Source organism: Bactrocera latifrons, unplaced genomic scaffold, assembly GCF_001853355.1.
Source record: "Bactrocera latifrons isolate USDA-ARS-PBARC rearing strain unplaced genomic scaffold, ASM185335v1 scaffold_61, whole genome shotgun sequence".
Taxonomy (NCBI): domain Eukaryota; kingdom Metazoa; phylum Arthropoda; class Insecta; order Diptera; family Tephritidae; genus Bactrocera; species Bactrocera latifrons.
In genome coordinates this window covers 1454292-1473753 of record NW_017537279.1, presented here as the reverse complement: position 1 = coordinate 1473753, position 19462 = coordinate 1454292, and the positions used below count along the sequence as shown (strand labels likewise).

At 40.2% G+C, this 19462-nt stretch overlaps 1 protein-coding gene across 1 annotated transcript in view; it reads left to right on the top strand.

The window, feature by feature from the left end:
* The window catches only part of LOC108975088, a 51639-nt gene that overhangs the window by 5118 nt on the left and 27059 nt on the right, over positions 1-19462 (top strand). Inside the window, exon 2 of the mRNA XM_018943357.1 lies at positions 4492-4912. Within this exon, the coding sequence (XP_018798902.1) occupies positions 4605-4912 (308 nt within the window). The 5' untranslated portion in view covers positions 4492-4604. The remainder of the gene's footprint in view (positions 1-4491; positions 4913-19462) is intronic.

Sequence of the window (19462 nt, the reverse complement as noted above, 5' to 3'; positions counted from 1 at the left end):
GCAATGAAAAACAGGTGAGGAAGTTTCAGACTTATCAGAATACTGCACTCCGAACTACGAAAGAATGCCTCTTGATGTCTCCTACCGAACACCTACATAGTGAGTCCCGTATATTCCCAGTTCAGGAGCCTAAGGAACTGTTTTCCAAGCAGTTCCTATTGGTATACTTTCGCAGAAATTATCCTTACCAATCCCCAGCTTTGAGCGGAACCGCCTCCTAGGAGCATCAAGAGATCATTCTTAAATTACATCGAAGACATCCTGCGTGCAATAAGTTTCCGCATGACACTGGCCACGTCTTTGCATGCCCCACTAACCCCATTCATCTTATTACCCTCTCCCTTTGGTTCGACCCTGTCAAAATAGCACGTTTCTTGGGCCTACCGTTGGATGACGTCAACGACAACTTAGCTAATTTTTATCATCCTAACGGTGATTAGGTACCCGCTAAAACAATAAGCGAAGTTAGCATTGTTTTTCTTGTTTTGAATTCTTTCTGAACCGAGTACCGTTTCAGCTTCCTGCTTTTCAAATATGCACTGCTTATATAGAAAATCTCCGCGTTGTAGAACAGAGCTCATTTCGTATGCACCGAAATGAAACCAGTTGACGACTGTTGCATGCTTAGTAAGACTACTAGGTCTGGCTTATCTTGCCGCTAATGCGCAAGCACACACATACACGAGCGTATATCTGTGTTTAAGCAACCATTTGGCAAATAACTTTTTGCGGCGATTTGAAAAGAAAAACCCCAATTTTAACGCATCAGCAACGGCAATGCACCATTAAAAAATTTCGGTAATTTCCATTATCAATTACAACTGCACACATACGCACACACAAACGTGCAACAGCGCAAAAATTCTCATACAAACGTATGAGTAGAAGTATTCATATGTGTATGTGTTGGTGTGATTGTGTATTTGGCTTGCGGAAACGCTAAAAGCCAAAAGCGGATACAACTTTTTCACGAATTGGACTTTTTGAAAAAGTTTCTCCCAGCGCTGACGCTGAAAACCGAGCAGTAAGTTTGGGGCAGCCGTAGCTAGGTGCCGGAGCAGCGTGAGACGCCGAGGCTAAAAAGTGACTGAGTGTTGCAAGTGCTGCTAGCGCATGCATGTTCGACGTTTCAATTGTTGGTTTGCGCGGTGGAAGCCAGCCATGAACCCCATTTGCCGGTTACATGTGTGACATACACATATGTATATGTATATGCATGTATGTATGTAAGTAGGTGTGCAGCTGGAAGCATGTGTGCGGTTACCAAATTACATCTATTGCAAGCATGCATTGAGCGGTGAACTGGCCGCATATGGCCCAAGGCGCAAAGGATTGCCAATTTTAGGGCGGGCAGGTGGCTTCGGCGTTGGGTTCGCAGGCAGCCATGAACATGCTCGCCTTGGGCGCATAAACGATGACACAGGAATCAGAGCAGATGTTGCAAGTATGCAAGTATGCCGCAATTGTTGGCTCTGTGTCAGCCATAGTGAGCCATAGTGATGAGTTCAGCTCCTAGGGGTTAAAGGGTTGATGGATTGTGCCGAACAAATAACTGTAATGTACTTCAAATGGTTTTGTTTGTTGATGCTTATACGCTACTTAGGCCGTTATGCATTTTTTCGTATGGCAAATTTGCAGAATTTTTCTAGTTTGGTCTGGAATTTGATACCTCTGTTTATGCTGAAATTGATAAAAACTAAAAGGTTTATCCATTAAGGTATTCTTATGCTCCCGCAACACCGATGGTAGGTGAGTAGGTAGTATCCTTCCCAAACGGTAGTTTACGGTTGGGTGCAAGATGGGTTGCGGTGCAGAAAGCCAGTCGACACTTAACGACGCTAAAAATCAATTCAAACAAACAAACAAAACAAAATTAGAAAGGCTTTAAGCTCACTGACAGGTGAACTCCACTTTTCCAAAATTTGGGTTCCTGGTCACGGCAATGAAAAAGCGAACGCTTTGCCTAAGTAATGAATTTTTCTGTGCAAATTTGATGCAAAACTAATTCTGTGTAAGCTACGAGGTCAATACACAATTTGAACCATTAGCTCAGAATAGATGGAAAAGCTGGATAGTGAAAGAGGTAAGACCAAATTTTGACAATGCAGACACTGCGGACTTATTATTTAGTTCCAATATATATATATATATATATACTGTCTCTTATACACATCTAGATGTGTATATATATATATATATACGACGAGGGGAGCAGAAGAAAATGAAGACCTTCGCTCCGTTCGAAAGGTGTAGAAGCAATGGTATTGTTATTATTGGATCTTTGAAGATCATATAATAACAATACCATTGCTTCTACACCTTTCGAACGGAGCGAAGGTCTTCATTTTCTTCTGCTCCCCTCGTCGGGTACTGCGTTGGAGCATTTTCGTTCATTCAGACGACATGACCTAGCTAGCGTAGCCGCTGTCTAATAATTTGCGGAGCTATGTCAATGTCATCCCATAAATCAAACAGCTCATCGTTTCATCGTCTGCGGTATTCGCTGTTGCTAATACGCAAAGAATCATAAGAATCTTTCTCTCGAAAACTCGTAACATCGTCTCATCAGACGTTGTCATCGTCCATGCCTTTGCACCATATAGCAGGACAGAGATGTTGAGTGACATCGGTCCTTGTTTGTCGAGAGAGCAGTTTACTTCTCAATTACCTACTCAGTTCGAAGTAGCACCTGTTGGCAAGAGTTATTCTGCTTTGGATTTCAAGGCTGACGCTATTTTTGTTGTTAATTTCTGGTTTTAATGTCGTATTTTTTTATCGTCTTCTCCTCGTTCATAACTCGGCCCATATGTTTTGCTTCTTAATTGACGTTTACACACCGACCTAAGGTATATTACGGCCTTCTGTATAATATGGAAATTTTATGTGTATAATTTGAGCTATCTTAAGGCATCTCTGCTCATATCATCCCTCTCTTTCATAGGGCATGGGCGCAAATCACTGTTATGTTGAAAGATTTGGCTCTGCTGCGAACTGGACGACTGAGTTTTTCTCTCACCGCAAATCCCATACCGAATTTACGCTCTTTTATATGGCTGTTGTAGTAAATGTCACAAGGGCCTACTTATTTTCGTCCTTGTCCAGTCCATGATGTCAGCTTTTACTTTGAGGACATCAACCAGTTGTGCATGAGCACCTTCCTAATTTAGGGGCCGGAGATTGCGATAGCATGACCTTAAATCATAGCCTTTGTTACGTCTGCTGTGGTCGTCTACATAGGTGGGGTCTTTCATCCGAGATTGTTTTTTATAAACCGACACCTGCTCGCAGCCGCACCGCTGGTAAACATACGCTGCAATTAGACTTTAGCGGACTCTTAAACCGAATATTTCGGAGTGGCTCTATTGAAGCTTCCACTCTTTTAGCATTGAGTCTTTGCATGCATATTGTCAATAGGTGATCCAGAATTTCTTTTTGTGTGCGTTTTTCTTATGGGAGCTTTGTTACCAAATGCCGCATGTCGCCCCATCTATTTCCTTTTGATCCAACATTGATTCTTTTATTTTTTAGTAAATTAATATACAAAGTAAAATATTGTTTAAATAATTTTAAGAAAATTTTCAATCAAAATGTAATGCCCCCAAAAATTACTGACAAACGAACAGTGACACAACTTCACAATACCAGGCCGAGAGCTTCTCTGGCAACCAATACAAATAAAGCTCGTTTTATTTCGCAAACTTTATTTATTATTCGAAAATAAAACAATTCTAATAGTTCGAGCAAGCGATTACCATCGAGCAATCAAGAAGCGCTCGAATTGAACCCAAAAATAGATTGCCCTCCAAAGTTAAGTTAATTAATTCAAATCGAATTTCAAACTAAATTTGCGCGATTTGTGGAAGCCGCAATTGATGTACCACCCCACACCCGGCCGGCTGCTTCAAATTATTGTAGAGCGCGCACTAAACCCACCCGCCCCTTTGCGAGGTTTTTCGATTGGTGCCAATTAAAACGCAAAAGGGCCAATTAAATATTTCGAGCGCAATTCGCATTTCGCATACGGAAGGCCAATTTGCATGCGAAGCCAATTAGTTAATCTAACAATTCGGGGAATTAGCAACAGTCGTACACTTTTGTTTTTTGGAAAAAAGAGCTCGGAAAGTTGCAAAGCTTAATTTTAAAAGGCGCCAAGGCAAAACAAAGGGCATTGTAAAAATGCACTCTGATTTCGCTGACAAGCTGCAATTCATCTCTGACAAAGGGAGATGTTAACAAACTGGACAATGTCACCATTTGACAGCTGTCCAATCAATTGTCGGCAATTAAAAGCGATTGGCCTTTGCCTTTGCCACACACACACAAAGACACATATGTATGTACGCACGCCTACAACCCCACATGCCAAACACGATTGTCTAATTGTTGGCAAATGCTGGGCTTTGCAATTGGCTTGACTAATCCTGCAGAAAGCTTCTCTCTTCTCTGTTTGTTGCTGTTTGAAACAATTCGGGTTTTGCATCGTACGAGCAGCGCCTAAATGCAATTTTACTAATTCACAAAGCGCATAAATTACACTTGCCAACGAAGCGTTGCAACTAATTTGAACTCTCGCACCGAAATTACGAAGGTCGTACACGTCGAAAATGCTATTGCCAGGCCGAGGAACTCTTCACACGCCGCCGCTTGCATTGGCGCGCTTGCCGTTGCTGCTGCTCTTTGTTGGAGCCGCATTGTCAGCCCGTTTTGTTGGCGCGGCAATCGCCTCAGCCATGAACGATGCGACGCAAATTTTCGCTAATAGTTTGACGAGGCGCGTATTTAACGCCGACAGCGGTGGGAATGGCTGCTCTGCACGCAAATTTCAATCGATGGCCAAAGCTATCGATGACATCGAGGATCTGGAATTGGATGTGCCGGTTAACATCGCTTTCGATAACCATCAGAAGAAGAGGTAGGTGGGATTTTTAAATTACTTTCATACACAAAGTAAATATAACAGTAGACATGATATTAGAATATTTATATATTTCATATATGTACATATCGTCACCTGAAATGCAAAATAACGTATCATCAAAAAATTCGATATTGATTGTCTTATTGATTACGCTTCACTACTTCGAATTACGTGCATAATATTACATATGTTCAACATTTTCAGGGTCTGAGTTCAGCTATAAACCAGTTTTAACCAATATTAACATTTTTTTTCACTCATGTTCCATTTTATGTCGTGTTTCATTCATGCCTCTGTAAATTTCCGAGAATGTTGTTACGTTATTTTGCATTTCAGGCGACGATATATATTTATTTTATTGTTATTGGGTTTATTGAATATATAGTGATATTCCTGTTCTTGAAACATATTGCTTTTTATTTTGATGGCAGCGGTAGTAATCATTAAGGGCCAAACCGGACTAGAAGATGGATGGGTGAAGGTTTACCAATCAAGCTACCGTAGCTTCTGTCGAGTCACTCTCGTTATGTGTGGCCTGGCTTTGTCTTGATGGATCACAATACCTCTTCTGTTGGACAAAGCAGGCCGCTGCTGGGCGATTATTTTATTCAGACGGTCCGAATTTTGATAGAAAAATTTCAAAATTGGACTCTATTTGTAGGGATAATAGTCTACAACAGTCGCGTCTAAGTAACCGGCACACAGTCATATTTTTAGCCAGCTAAAGACTGTCAACTCGTTAACATTTTTCGAAATTACTTCAAGAATGTTTTTAGTCACTAAAAAAAAAAAAAAAAAAATAACAGCGGTTAATTTTTCTCTGTCAACCCCACCATTCCTGCTCGTCAATACTGACTGGCTATCGTTTATATCGGCTCTACGGGACCACGACTATTTTCGTTTGACTATGTTAAAAGATACATTTTGGTCATCATTTTATTTCGGGATTTCCCACAGCCAACGCACCAATGATAAGGCGATTTGGAGCCCACTGCTAATGTGGCCCGAAAGATCTCTTTAGTAAGGTCCTCATTAGTTGGCGGTTGTCGTTGAACCCATCTCAGCATACCTTGCCTTCGCTGGGTCATCGACCTTAAAAATAGGTCACTACTATAACGACGTACTACTAGCAGCAATACTATTGGCATCTCTATTCCCTCCCTGCTTTTTACCGATACTTTAGTTGCAGTATTTGGTTCCAGCTTCCGCTGGTGCTGTTGTCTACTCTGACCTAAGCTTAGCTTCAGCTTCAGTATTAGTGCCAGCCTTATTGCTTAGATCAAATTTAGCACTATCTTTGTGTCGGCGGTTTTAAACTCGTTGAAAACCCTGTCCATTTCTCGGAACAACTAGTTCCAACCGGCTTTTGAGCAGGAGAGGCGGGGTCGTTTAATATTTTAGTATGTTTACCTTTATTTAGCAAGGTTCAGCCGTTTCTCTGATAGATGAGATACCTCCCAGCAGCAGCAGGGACGAACTGTTACCAGTCCAAACTTACCTTCAACGCGATACTGTCGTATCTAACGTGAGATACAGCTTAATAGAGCAAAATAATAGATTTTTTTTTAGTAGACCTTACAGTAATTCACTAAAGGCGCCTCCGCTGCTGAAGCACTCAACGTAATCGGATACTTTGAAACTAAAAAAACGCTTTAATATAAGATTTAAAATTGTGTGAACTTTACTTTCATATTTAACTTACCGGATCTATTTGATCGTTACATTCTTCAGATATATTATCGTATCGTGGATAACTTTTACTTTCATGAAATAATTTTCACTTCTCTTGAGTTTTCAACATCATATTTATGCAATAAATTCAACTTTTTCTTTTTTTAAATTTGCAACTTAGCCAGCGTGCCCTCATAAGTATAAACAGCGCAGTGTCCCAATAAGTATGTAGTAATAAAAAGTTTCGGTAGTAAAAACTTTTACCGCAACCTGAAACCGAAACTAATAATTTCTGCAATGTGAAACATAAATCGAGCACTTTGCCGCTTATTTTGGCCATTCTTCGTTTTGACACATACCACAACATGCATGCCACATGTAGAAGTTCTAGACGCACATGTGAGCACGTAATGCGGATGCATTGCATTGGGACTGGAAAGTATGATACTACTTATTTACAGTTACGAATTCTGGCGGGTGCTTCCAGCTGTGCCGCGGCTGACTGTAAAAGCAATTGAATTTGAAAAATGGCCGAGCGACGTGAGTCAACAACCAGCAAAGAAAAAATACTACAACAAGAAAGCAGACCAAAATTTTAGATATATAAATTAGAAAAGTGTAGTTGAGGTATAGTCGGTCTCCAAGTTCTTTTGATTAGGCATCTGAACAGTTTTAAATCTTTGGTCCAAACAGGATTAGATCGCCTAAGGAGGAAGGAAGGAGGAAGCGATATCCGCGATATCATCTTGGTAGCACTTTGCCGGATAAAATCTCAGTCGATTTCAGTGCCTTAGAACATTAAAACCGGCTGTTGTGGAAACTGCTTAACTTTTTCTCGAAAATATCGCTCTCCGACATTTGTTTCTATATTGTTCGAGGTTTTGGTATTAGATCTCAAATTATCTACAATTATTAGAACCTGTACATCTTCTTCATTTTTGGCTCTACAACCGCGAGAGGACTGGGGCGCTCCAAAGATCTTGCGAAGCACAGTTCTCTCAAATGTTCTAAGTACTTTCTCATCTAAGGTTGTCATCGTCCATGTTTCTACGTGGTATAATAGGATGTAATGAGACGAAAATAATTAGAGATTTATGCTTAGAGTTTAATTATTGTTCGTTGAGAAAATGATTTGCTTCTCAATTGCCAACCGATCCCAAAGTAGCGCCTGTTGGCCAGAGTTATTCTTCGCTTGTTCTCCAGTCTTAGATTATTGGTGATATGTATGCTAGTTCCCAAATAAAGCTTTATAGCTGCCAACCGTATTTAGTCATGTTGCCCTCGTTTACCACAAAGTCAAGTTCTTTGGCTCCTTTTTCTAGGCTTGAAAAGGCTATACTGAAGAACTGATGGCTATGCTCAACGTCATTTTGGGTGTCGATCCGTTTGTCAAGCCACTTGCAGGATTGAACATATTGTGAAAATCTGGTCTGCGGTGGATTTACCAAGTTTAAAGTAAAACTAATAGGGTCAGTGTATTTACAATGGTCTTAGGTTTGTCTGACAATACTGACGAAAAAAAATTTTATGCGATATTAAGAAGGTTGATTCGAAACATGCTTAGCAGCTGAAACATGCGCCTTTCCTTTTCCTCACCGCCACCTTAAACAGCTCAGCCAGTAATCCATCGGCCAAGAACTGATTTCACTTCATCTTGGTCGTGGGAGGGTTCTACTTCATCCGTCGCCCACTGCCTTCGCCCATTTAGCCAGTCATGTCGTCCGTATGGATGAAAATACTCCAGCTCTGGAAGGGTTCGAAACAGAAGAAGAAGGACACCTTCATTCCGTTGGGAAGACCAGCTGGAGTAGGGCTTAGCTACGCTTGGAGTCTTCAATTGGCACCAAACGGCGAAAAGGAAAAATGACTGGTGCGCTGTTGTAAACTTATCGGAAGAAGAATATGGTAAATTACAAGTTATATTACATTTGGTGCCCAAATAAACTTGAAGCACCACTTAACATATTTCACTACATGACACTCACCCATTTTGAAATGCAAGATAACGGCGTATGCGCCTTCCTGTTATTAGCTGTCAAATTTCTGTCACCACGACGACAACAGTATTTTGTGTCGTTATTTGACTGTCTAGCGCCTTTCTTGCAATTGTCAATGTAATTATTTCCAACTGTCAAAATGTTTACGACAATGGCACCTCAAAATCCCGCTCCTACCGTTGTAAATTCCAAGCCAACCATGGTTTTTGTTTGCCTCAAATTCGTTTTACTGTCAGCGGCGCACGTAATCTTGGGTCATCAACCGTCTTCTCGACCTTCTTCACCTTCTCCACCTTTACTACATATTTTTGTTTTTTATTGCAATATACTTTGTTTGGGCTTCACTTCTCGTCGACGAAGCTCGTTCGTCTCGTGTGCGGAAATTTCGGCGCAGGTTTTATGCTGTCAGGCACACACACACACACACACAGGCACACAAACAATCGGAAGCGCCATCGACAAATAATCTTTTATGATCTTTCCGGTACGTGTGAACATTTTCCTATTTTCATGCATTCTATCTTTTTACTGCGTGTTTACTTTTCCAATTCGATGATTTTATGAAATGTCGATAAGGTCATAGCGGAGGGCAATAATAGCAAAAGTGTAATAATAAAAAGTGTCAAATGTTAATCATAAAAGAATTTACGAGTGCGATAATAAAAGTGGATCCAGAGTTAAATATGTGTCCGTATACCGAAGGGAGTAGTATGTAAATGCAACAAAATTTATTTTCATATAATAAAGCGATTTTAAAAAGTGTTGTGCGTATTTTTTTTTCAAAGATATGTATATGTTATAAAGTTCCCCAAATTTGTGTACGGAAGGGTTCGGACTATTTTAATACAAACGAAATGATATTGTTGGAGTTATATCACTACTTCTTTATTGGCGTAGACACCGTACTAAAGAATCTACGCTCTCCTAAGACGATAACCTAGTCTCGCAATTCGGGCAACAAGAGAAGACCCTGGGATATCCAAACAAGGAAAGATTGAAGGCTAAACGCGATACAAGGTGGTGGACGGGATATGAAGCCGGCTCGAGTCCGGATCTACGCTCTCCTAAGACGGTAACCTAGTCTCGCAATTCGAGCAATAAGAGAAGACCCTGGGATATCCAAACAAGGAAGGGCTGAAGGCTGAACGCGATACAAGGTGGTGGTCGGGATATGAAGCCGGCTCGAGGGCAAGTCCAACCTAAAGGAAGGAAGGGTTAGTTTGGCTCAGAGATAAGGTGAGAAACAGCCGGGAACATTTCGTCACACGTAACTGTTGCCTTGCACGAATCCAGCGTTTGGAAATCGTATAGAGGAGCACATATTTTAAAAGAGGCAGCGTTGATAGATAGCGAGCCAAGAGAACCCTTGAAAAAGACCAAGTGCAGTGGTGTGGAAGCTGAAAGCAAAGAAATCGGAAGACAAACCAACAACGTACAAAATAGCAAACGACATCTGATCGTGACGCCCATTGAACGCAGTAACATGCTACAACAGATGTCCCAGAAGCGATGGAAAAAAATGGAGACAAAGCTAATGGAAGCCCTTTTCTTTAGGGTGGATACAGAACTAAATGTGCTGTGGTACAGTGGTAAAATAGAAATCCAACTACCGAAAGCCAATGGAAAGGCTTTAGAGGGTCGCTGCGCTATGCACAACGAAAGCTCCAAGAACCACGACGGCTGCTGCACTAATGCTAAATCGGCTACCAATTAAAAATATAACCTTCATGCGAAGCATAGTGGACAAGCTCCGACTACATGTTTCCACTTTTCAATTGAATAAAAAAGGTCTACAGTAAACATAGAAAAAAATAGAGGGGCATAAAGTTATATTAGCTGAACGTAATAAATAAAATATTGATACGGATGACTCGGATAGGTTGTATGGAGTTGTTGACCTCATATGCTGACCAGTGTTAAGCATAACATCGTATTTTAAGCTGCCGGATCACTGAGTATACTTCAAGCAGAAGACATAGCTATAGGAAAAGCCGCGGAGTTGGGCTTTAATGAATCAGTAGACAATTTTACAGTCAACAATTTTATGAAACAGACAGTTTCAAGACTTTAACCTCGTTTCCTTATCTCGGCCAGAAGCGTCTTGAAAAGCAGTGGACCAGTGGAGAGTGTCGCCAGATGCAAGCGTGTTAACTTCTCCTGATAATTGATAGCAAAAAATGCAGGCAAATCTTTGGAGTATTCAGTGGTTATAGTCTCGTGAGGCCACATAATCATTATAGGTATCCTAAAGTAGGATTATTCCTACCAATCTAAGCTAATCTCGTGAGGATTGGAATACAGCTTTGTTTTTTATGAGAAAATTCATATTTCACAGTTTCAAAATTATTATCAAAAATCTATTTCTTCCGATCATTATGTAGTGCGTATATACTTTCTACTCAAAGCATCTCAAGAAGTATGTAGATTCATCATTTTATTTGACCTAAGTATAAACCATAAGTTAAGAAAAACAATTAACCGAGCTGTAAAATTTTCGCAGTGCTAAAAATACCAATATGTAGTTGTGAATATAAATACAAAATTATGCCAAAAATTCAAATTAAATTTAGGCAAGCATAATTTAGCGCAAGGTTAGTCAATTCAACCCATACAAGATGTTATTAATATAGCTTGTGGAGGGAGAACGAGTAAGGCAGTGCGTTCCCTGATGTGTCAGACACTAATTCACTCGCCTATAAGCATTCGTCAAAACACAAAAGCACCAAAAAAAAGAAACTATAACTAAAACTAATAATAAAATAGCATCAATTACAAGAATGATAAATTTCGGCGATTTAATTGAAACAATATTTCATTTTTGCCGCCCACAAATCGCGAGTCATTGTCAAATTGCATAGACGCTGCTCATCAAAATATTAAAATTGTACATATTTAATTGCTGTGCGAACCATTTGGCCAACATGCCATGACGAATCAACATTTTTGTGCCTTTACTGTGCACCAGACCAAAAGAATCGATTCAGGCGCCCAAACTAAAAACGTGTCAAGAAAACCAGGCGCAAATCTATTTTCGTGACAACAACGAATTTACAACCTTACCGAAATAATTAGCGAATAAAATCCTGTGTGCGCCACAACATACAAACCATATTATATAACTGTATGTGTGTGCATTGACATTCTGGCGAATCGAACTAGTCAATTCGACACTACACAGTGGAGCAATTTTTATACTCTCGCAACAAAGTTGCTAAAGAGAGTATTGTAGTTTTGTTCACATAACGGTTGTTTGTAAGTCCTAAAACTAAAAGAGTCAGATATAGGGTTATATATACCAAAGTGATCAGGGTAACGAGTAGAGTTGAAATCCGTCCGTCTGTCCGTCCGTCCGTCTGTCAGTCCGTCGGTGCAAGCTGTAACTTGAGTAAAAATTGAGATATCATAATGAAGCTTGGTAAAAGTACTTCTTGGCTCCATAATAAGGTTAAGTTCGAAGCAAAATCAGCCCTTGCCACGCGCACAAAATGGCGGAAACCGTAACAATATAAAGTGTCATAACTAAGCCATAAATAAAGATATTAAAATGAAATTTGGCTCAAGGGTTCGCATCGGGGAGGGGCATATTTGGACGTTATTTTTTTGGAAAAGTGGGCGTGGTCCCGATCCCTACTAACTTTTTTGTACATATCTCGGAAACTATTATAGCTATGCCAACCAAACTGTATAGAGTCGTTCCCTTTAGGCATTTCCATAAACAGTTCAAAAATGGAAGAAACCGGATAATAACCACGCCCACCTCCCATACAAAGGTTATGTTGAAAATCACTAAAAGTGCGTTAACCGACTAACAAAAAACGTCAGAAGCACTAAATTTTACGGAAGAAATGTCAGAAGGAAGCTGCAGGCTTTTTTTAAAAGTTGAAAATGGGCGTGGCGTCGCCCACTTATGGACCAAAAACCATATCTCAGGAAGTACTYAACCGATTTCAATGAAATTCGRTRTRTAATATTYTCTTAACACCCTGATGACATGTACCAAATATGGGTGAAATCGGTTCACAACCACGCCTGAAATCTCGATTATCACTTTATCATGCGAGAGTATAAAATGTTCGGTGACACCCGAACTTAGCCCTTCCTTGCTTGTTTATTTTGTTTTTTGTTTTTGTGAAAATATTGTAAAATTGAAGATTTGGTTTTTTTTAATGGTTAGAAGCTGTTGAAATTCCCGTCAAGCGCTGGCATTCTGAAAGACGACTACTTCTGATAAACTACTGAACGGCACTTAAGCTGCCATCTCTAAGGACCGTGTCTGGTCTATGCGTGGCTTACGAGCCTATCAGACTAACCCATCCTAACATTTTATGTTTTGAACGAAATAGTAAAGAGGTGTATCGATACAAAGTTATACATATTATTCGAGGTTCCCTACTTTTTTAAAGCAAAAATATAATGGAGAATGTTTATAATCATTCGAAAGAACATTCTTTGGCATTTATTTTCTAAAGATTATTTCTTACAAATGTTGGCGGCGGCTAGGTCTCAGATGGGCCAGCCCTTGAGTACAATTTTTGGTGACTCGTACAAGCACTTCGACTGGTAACTGGCGAAAGACACGCGTGATGTTTTGCTCCAAGGCCTGATTCGAAGCGAGATCATCTATATAGACTTTATGCTTTACATATCCTCACGTGAAAAAGTCTAATGGTGTTATATCACACTATCTGGATGCCAATCGACCGTCCCAAAACGTGAAATGATCTGTTTACTCTCTCTTAATAAACTCATTGGTTGATGCGGTGTGTGGGAATTGGCGCCGTCTTGTTGAAACCAAATGTTGCCTCGATCACGAACTTCAATTTCGGGCATAAATAGTCGGTTATGATGCTTCGAAAACGGTCGCCATTGACCGTTACGTTAACACCGTCATCATTTCTGAAGAAATATGAGCTCACATACCACATCAAACCATTATTTTTTCTCCATGAAATGGTAGCACTTGAAACTTTTCAGGCTGCTCTTCATCCCAATGACGGCAATTTGGCTTGTTTACATACCCATTGAGCCAGAAATGTGCCTTATCGCTGAACAAGATTTGTCTCGCAAATATCGAATCTTCTTAGAACTTTTCAAGAATCCATAGAGCAAAGCACTGTTTAGTTTGGTATCTGAGACCTTAACCTAAACTAGACTCGGCTACAGCATACCGTTAATGGCGTCACTACTCGTATGTATTTGATTGCTTTGTTACCACTGTGCGGCGGCCAATAGCCAGCCGAGGGAGACATGTCGCGACATCGAATGCGTAGTGAATGAAATCACAACAATCAACAAATGCGAATATGCTCGTAATATTTGCACGCTACATTTTAAAAACAACAAACAAAAAAACTAGCAAAAATGCGAAATAAAATTGATGCCAATAATAAAAATGCGCCAAATAAAAATGCCGGTTTAATGAGTGGCCGAAATAGGAGCGCCAACTGCAAGAACAACAATGGAGCCGAGCAAGCATATCAAAAATGAACATATCCACTGACGCTGCGCATATGTGTGTGTGTGTCTTATGTAGCTCATTGGTAAATGCGCTCATACAGCGCATGGGGAGGGGCGTGGTGCGCACCGACGCCCATCTGTCTGTGATGCGTAATTTTAGTATTGCCACGTAATTGCAACAGAAATGGTTGCGATAACACCAAAAACCTAAAATAATAAGTAAGGTAAGGCTGTATTCGGGTGCAACCCAGTAGTTAACAAAGAGCAAGGCCGGAAATCCAACCAAAGGAGATAATGTGATATGTAGATTACTACTATGAGCAAAATATATTTAATAAGATTTTGTACATAATTTTAAAATTCTTAAATTATTCTTTAAAATACATGTCGTCCCTCTCAACGCAATCCTCCTCGACCCTAATACGCTTGTTTTTCTAAAACGGACTCCGCAGCGGTCGTATGAGTTTCCTCAATAAGCAGAAGTCACACGGAGCTAAATATCGTGGTTGCGTCACGTTCTTGTTTGAAAATTTGGCGAAAAACTCACGAAGGCTCAATGTAGTATGCAAAGGTGCCTTATAGTGGTGGAAAAACCAAGAGTTGTCGGCCGATAATTCTGGGCTCTTAGTACGAAAAGCTTCGCGCAAACGACGCATAACTATCAAAAGGTATTCCTTGTTGACAGTTGAAGGAACAAAACTGCAAACGTAACTTTGATTTTTGACCTGCTTTGACGTGTTTTTTCGGCTTCGGCTCCTCTTTGCCTCTATACTCGACCGATTGATCGTCTATTTCCGGGACGTAAGCTTAAATCCAAGATTCATCGCCTGTAATAATATGTTTCAAAATATTCTGGTAGTCTGAAAGCTTTGTTTCACAGACGTTAACGAGACGTTGTTTTTCGAAAAAATTTAATGATTTTGGAACCAATCTTGCCTTCACTTTTTTTAGGCCCAAATGATCTTTCAAAATGGTTTTCACTGATTCTTCGAATGATGTCAGAAAGATCGCTGACTATTCAACGTCGATTTTCAAGCAAGAATTCCTTATTTTAAGTTTCATTGCTCTATCTTAGAGATTGACCTATTCTGTACTTATTTTTAGGCAAAAAGTCTGGTTTGGGCTTTCAAGTCCTCATATTCGATATCAGGGCGCTTGATAAGTTATTGCACAATTTCGATAATTTTGACACGTTAGATTTCGTATCTCCAGGGTACTCTTTGTACAAAGTTTTCTTGCGATAACTTAACTGGCCTTTGATTTTTCGCCTGTACAATAAAGGCATTTGAACGAATCTAAAACTTGGTTATATGGCAAGTAGGCGTGACTGAATTTGGATTTTGCCCATTATCACACTATGTATAAAATAACAATGTCAGTATAATGCTATGACCGAATTTTTATAAATTAGTTGAGTGCCTCACGCGAGTTATCTGAACTGAAGGTGCTCCAACTTTCCAAGCGCGATCGCTTTGCTCTATGAGCTTTTGAAATGTACTAAAAAGGATCCGTAGTTTTCGAGCTTGTTTCGATTTTGTTCAGCGATGAGGCTCATTTCTGGTTCAAAGGATATGCAAATAAGAAAAATTGCCGCATTTGAGGCAAAGTGAAACCTGAAGAGATTCAAGGGCTGCCACTACCGCCAGAAAAAACAACGTTTTGGTGTGGTTTGTAAGCCGGTGCAATCATCGTTCCATATTTCTACAAAAATGATGCCGGTGGGAACGCACCCGTCAATGTTGACCGTTATCGCGCCAATAATAACCGACTCTCTGATGCCTGATGATGGTGCACAGAATTATCATACACTGTGGCAACATGTTGCGTGTGTATAAAAACGAAAGCAATGCCCAATGAAAGAGTTGAAAAAAAGCTCACACTAACTGGCCCATAAGGTGGTGCTGCACACGCACACACACCATGCAGAGTATTAAAATAAATTTCACAACTAATGATACGAAAATAAAATACAATGCGACGCATTTGAACGGAATGCAAGCGCTTTTGATGTTTTGCTATTTGTGCGCGGCAGGCGGCAGGCGGAGGGCGGTGAGGTGGCGAAACATGTGCATCACATGTAAATACTTTGTTTGGCCAACGGCAATTTCCGCGTTTGCTGTGTTCGCACTTTGCTAAACGCAATCGCTAGAGCGTGTACAAATATACATACATAAAATGTATTATACATATATGCACACATTTGTATATGTGTACACACCATATATACATATATACATTAAATACGACTATTTGGACTGTGGAAAGCGCGCTGATTGCCGCTGCTGCTTGGCTGCGTCGCTGTATTCCTGGCTAAACAGTTTTACTCCAACAACCCAGCTCCTTGGGGTGTTCGCAAGTCTTATGTGCCTCGCGGCAGCAGCGTAACGGCAGAACAACAACAACCATTAGCGATGAATCGATTCCTGGAATTATATAAATAAATATTGCACAAAAGAGTTCAGACGTTTAATTAGTCAAAACAAAATAATAAAAAAACAAAATAAAAAAAAATATAAAAAATGAAAAATATGTGCCAACGCACCAGCATACACATTTCTACATACATACATGTACTTATGTATGTTCGCGCTGCTTATGTTTGCTGCTGGAGCGTTAAATATGAAACATAATTCTGGTAGTGATTTTTATGCAAATAGAATTCTGCCGCGTGTACGAATTTGTAGCGGCTCAAATTACACACAACAACATTAACACCAAAGCAACAACATTTTACGCGATGTTGCAACATCCATATGTAAACATATATGTACATATGTATAAACGATTTTTTATGCGAACATACATTTGTATGTGCAAGTAAATATAATACGGCAAACAGTAGTTTAAGAGATTCGTGGTACATTGGCAACCACTTAATTCAGATCGTTCAGTTTGTATGGCAGCAAACAAATAAACGGCTTCTTGGGGAGGAAGGATAAGTTAGGAAAGTTAGATGGCTGATTTAGAAAGATCGCATGTGGACTCCTACTTTATGACGCCATAGAAAAGAAGAACTCCTGTTCGAACTTATAAATAAGGCCAGGTATTTAGGTCTTGATATCCCAAACACGGGACAGTCAAGGCTTGAGGTGTTGAGTTGTTTCCACCGTATCTTCTTCCACACAGCTTTTGTAAATGGCGTCTGGTAAGATTCCCAGCCTTACAACATGAACGTCAATATGGCAATGGTTCCTTAAAAGCGCCACAACTAGGGAGAGGCTTATCTTGTTGAAGGCAAAGTGGTCACAAGATCTTTTGCGTCTGATCTTGGGCCAAAAGGCTTTTGCGACAGCTCAAGTACCGATGGTGACACAACACTCTCCAAGCTTTCGCGAAAGCCAGCTATCTTGTAGATAGAAGAAAAAAGAATACGAGAGCACCGCCCCGCTCCAGTTATACCGAAAACGATTCTGGTGTGCATTTCCTTGTTAGCTCATCACCTTTATAATAAAGCCTGGCACCCATACCCGTCTTATCTTAGAAACACTCGATGCTATTGTTAGCGTGGTTATACACTTCTTCACCAATCCTGAACGCACAGTTAGTGAATTCAAGGCTAGCATCGACGCTTTGCTGAGTGGATGGCCACTTCCCTGGAAGGAGGCTACACTCAGTAGCGGTAAAATTACTGCTACCTTAACGGTTTCAACGTCGAATTGGAAAATACTGCAAAAGTCAGAAAGTCAGAAGCTGGTATTGATATAAAGCTACTGATATATGGAGAGATAGGACGTGATGAAAATTTCAAATCGATGTCTGAAAAACTGAGAACTAATTCAACTATACCTAATATATCTTCTTCAAAATGTGAAAATATAAACTATGTGTATTAGATACAGTTCTGGATTAAAAGGTGGTTACATGAGAGCTCTAGTAGCGTCTGGCGAGTCACAATCGATATGGGCCTAGCTTTTTTATGAAGAATGGACTGATGTTGGACTAAGCTGACCGCTTCCGGGTCTAATTGAATCAATCAATCCTTCTGATCTTCAACTCTGGCTTGACTACCACTTTTACCGCCTCACCCTGATTTGTCTAATACCGCTATCGTTTTATGTAACTGTAAGTGACTCACTTTTCGTCATTCTTCGCTTCAATCGAAAATCGACCCATGAGGTTTGTTTTGAGTTTAATCGTGTGGCATTCATACGTCGAGCTTCCTTTTGTATCTAGCCTTACTTGAATGATACTAAACGGTTTTTTGCCTTATATTACTTTATTGATACATTTTAACCACTGACCTTCATATCCTAGTATTACGACTGTAAACTCCTTCTTCTATTCTTCTTTCGTGGGTCGGTCTGGGTCGAGAACACAAAATTTCGCCAGTTGCCTCTATCTTTTGTGAGGTCACGCAGCAGAGAGATCGGTTTTCACTTAGTATTTGTATTTAATGCTTTTGCGCCCTTCTTTCCGTTGTCCCCCCACGGGTCTGTAATCGAAGAAGCTTTCCAATGGAGCATCATCTTCAATACGACAGAGCCTAATCAGCGCATTCGTTGCATTTGTATGAGCTTCACTCATGTCACCGTTGAGCTCATAAAGTTTGTGATTCTTCGATATTCATCGCTCACATGGACGGCTATTAAGATCTTGCGGAGAATGGTTCTCTTGAATGCTCCAAGTGCTTTCGCATCTACTAGGCTCATCATCGTACATGTTGCTGTGAAGTATAATAGGATATCCTAGGACGGAAATAATGTGAAACTTATAGAGCGTAATTGTTGTACAACAAGAGAGATCTGCTTCACAATTTTCTACAGATCCCAAAAGGAGCACAAGGCTAAGATTATTATAGTAATTTATACTGGTTCTAAGAAATATCCTAATCATCACTTTTTTCAAGTTGCTGCCAACAGTGACGTAGTTCCCGAAACGCGAGGATTCTTTATGCATGGCCTCTGGTTGCATTGTCTTGTTCTCGTTCACCACAAGACCAACCCCGTTTACTTCTTTTTCAAGGCTGGAAGAGGCTGCTTTAACTGCTCTGTTGTTTAGTATACATACATAATCTGTGTAATTGCCGAAAATGTTTACAAACCGCCATTATAAATAAGCATCTGTTTGCCAACATTCGTATTGCACTGTTAATAGTGCTGTTGCTATAGCCTTTTATCATTATTTATCTTTAGCATAACCAGCGTAGAAGAAACACAGACGGCTGAACTTGAGGATCGTCTAAACACATGCACATACGGACATACTATATAACTACCGAACAGTTGCATTTTATATATGTATACAACTGTACAACACGTTCAAGATGATGGAAAATTTGCCGCGCAAAATGACACGATTTTCTGCCATTAAATCAGAACCGATCAATAACAACAAACATAAAAGTGTACGGACAGCGGACCGCTTCTGTGCGAACTTGGGTACGTCAAAGCTGACGATCAACTTACTGTTCGAGTGACTT